The sequence below is a fragment of the Etheostoma spectabile genome, chromosome 12 (genome assembly GCF_008692095.1).
Source record: "Etheostoma spectabile isolate EspeVRDwgs_2016 chromosome 12, UIUC_Espe_1.0, whole genome shotgun sequence".
Classification (NCBI taxonomy): Eukaryota; Metazoa; Chordata; class Actinopteri; order Perciformes; family Percidae; genus Etheostoma; species Etheostoma spectabile.
In genome coordinates this window covers 179,665-182,448 of record NC_045744.1, presented here as the reverse complement: position 1 = coordinate 182,448, position 2,784 = coordinate 179,665, and the positions used below count along the sequence as shown (strand labels likewise).

Below are 2,784 nucleotides of genomic sequence, written 5' to 3'. Positions count from 1 at the left end.
CACACACACACACACACACACACACACACACACACACAAACACCAACTCTGTCATGAGGCACAGTCAAAGCCCATTACTTGCAGTTTCTTACTTGACACCAGGAATGTCCAGCATGTTTGTGAGTCCCGTCCAATTGATGTCCAGCAACTGAAAGAGAGAAGATTGCTGATGTTGACTGATGATTTAGATTTTAATAAAAGGTTGAGAGTGGTTTGGAGGTAAAACATGATCCCCTACTCAAACAAACTGAGTTCCTCCTGGTGCTCTGGTTTGCTCCCACCATAAAGACATGCATGCTGGGTAACTAGAACTACAGTTGAAAAGCAGCAAGCCGGTCAACACTGGCACATTTACAGAAATGTTAATAATGTGCATTGTTCTCATGAATAAATAAATAAATAAATCTTAATACAAAACATATTCTATAAAGTGTGCATGTTCGAGGATTTTTGGGAAGAATTGATACTACCTGTTGAAACAGCTCAGCTTTTATGATATTCATAAATTTGGCTAATGAGGAACACCTGAAGAATTATTTTTGTGCAATGTTTTAGCATCAAAATAATGAAATAAACTGTATGTTGGAACAAAGTATTGGCAATTAAAAGCCTGAATTAGTCCAACACTATGCATGATTAGAGGAAAAAAATAAATATAAAAAAATGTCCTTCATGTAATTAATGCAACTTTTCTCAGCTAGAGCTGAAACATTGAATATAAGTGTTTTGGTATGAAACAATCAGTGAAGTAAAATACATTGTTAGTTTCCCCTTCACCAAGCTCTTCGTCTACACATTATTATTATGATCAGCTCCTCTCTGGCGGCGTCATTAGTCAGCAGAGCAGCAGCAGCTGAAGCTGAGGAGCCTGCCTTTAATTCAATCAACCCGATAATCAATAGAGCAGATTAGGTTAGCCTTCATACAAACAGGAAGTGTGTAGTAAGCTACTTTGAAAATAACACCACATAACCGACAAACATCAGTTAGACTGGACAGTAGATCAGGAGAGTAGATAAAATAACGTGAACAAGTTTCACATCAGCAATAAAAACAACGTGGATGGAACAAAGAACTGATCCCACATCGGGGAAATGATCTTGTTACAAAATCTTATGAGTCTAAAGCAAAGGAAAAGTCATTGAGTGATGAATCAAAAATGAAAAAAGAAGCTATACACACTATATGGGCCTTTCTCATTTCCCAAATGTGTACCTCCTCAACTCTCTCCAATCATGGAGCCATCTTTACTTGCCTCTTTGCAGGACATGTCTGACAGCAGATTTAAGATTATACTATTAATATTAACATTTACCTGTGGTGATGAGGGCCTTTACTGTACCATTGCATTTTCTCTCTAAAACACTTAAGCCAGTGTTATTGGAATGTGGACCAAGTAGTCGGCTAACTGTCAAAATGTTCTTGTTGTTAAATGAAGATGTTAATGACCTAATTATGCTATTTACACAAATAGGCCAACATGCAACTCTTAGCAACCAAGTTGAATTGCAGGACAGAAATTAGTATCTGGGTGGAAATCCCCTTTTTAATACTATAAAGACTTGGCCATAAAGTATTATTTGGGTAGAATAAACCTTTACAACTGTAACTACTTGAACCAAACATAGTATTTGGGTAGAATAAACATTTACAACTGAAAGTAGTATTCAAGTGGAATCCACCTTTAACACATCTGTGATCATCCAGTTCAGTAGGTGGCGCTACTGAACTGGATGAAATGCAGCCTCCTCCTAGCACCTGGCCTGATAAGCCATGAATCTCCAATTTGATCTAGTTGTGTCATCTAGACGTCTCACAGCTAAGGCCCTGACACACCACACCGACGGCCAGCGATAACTGGCAACCACTGCCACCTGTGGCGTCGCCTCTCGTCGGCCCTCGTCCCCTTTGTCTAGGCCAGAAACGAGTACTGGAACGCACCGCACAGACTACATACAGCTGACGGCCAAGTACCAGGCATGTTCTGCACCTGCGTGACAGGAAATAACTCTACATACCAGCAGGCAGTCATTCAACAAGGGAAACCAGATGCCGTTGCTATGATACCCACAACAAACAGAGTTTGCTCTAGCAGTGGCAGAGCCGAACAGAGCCTACGGTCCCTCTGCTTCAGTCCCCGCCGGGAAGACAGCAGTACTGGGAGACGGGTAAGAAGACTTTGCTTCTCCCAGGGTGTCATCCGTTCTTTAAGCAAAGAAGTCTCCCTACAGTGGGAGCGACCGAACAGCCGGCTGCTGCTCAGTGGCTAACGCTAGCTTGCTAATTTGACCCACCCAAAATGCCTTCATCATACACTGGTTACCAGACATTTGCCAAACTAAATTGTCACTCATCTGGCAATATCAATGCGGTTTCCTTCAATGTGACAAGAGCAAATGAAACACTAAGTGGTTAAATTTTACTAATTTAGAGGCTGGCCAAGTAGCTAATAAGCTTGCTTGCTGTGGTGGTGGGGGCTGTGTTATTCTGTAATTAGCAGGTATGTATAGATCGTTTAAAATACATTTTATTGTTTGAATAAATATAATTACAAAAGTAATTAAGTATATTTTGTAGTTTGTTTGCCATCGTATGGACATAACGTGCAAAAATAGATATTCCAATAGTTCAAACCTGTGTGTTTTTAGAAAGTGAACTCAAATGTCACTTTTGACCAGTCATGACAGTAGACAGAATTGGATAGATAGATAGATAGATAGATAGATAGTTACAGTAAATAGATAGATAGATAGATAGATAGATAGATAGATAGATAGATAGATA

General features: G+C 39.8%; 1 protein-coding gene across 5 annotated transcripts in view; it reads right to left on the bottom strand.

Annotated features, from left to right (window-relative positions):
- esyt2a (extended synaptotagmin-like protein 2a) overlaps positions 1 to 2,784 on the bottom strand; it is an 80,581-nt gene that overhangs the window by 25,931 nt on the left and 51,866 nt on the right. For all 5 annotated transcript variants that reach the window (XM_032531919.1, XM_032531921.1, XM_032531923.1 and 2 more), the window contains exon 8: positions 93 to 148. In XM_032531919.1, the coding sequence (XP_032387810.1) occupies positions 93 to 148 (56 nt within the window). The remainder of the gene's footprint in view (positions 1 to 92; positions 149 to 2,784) is intronic.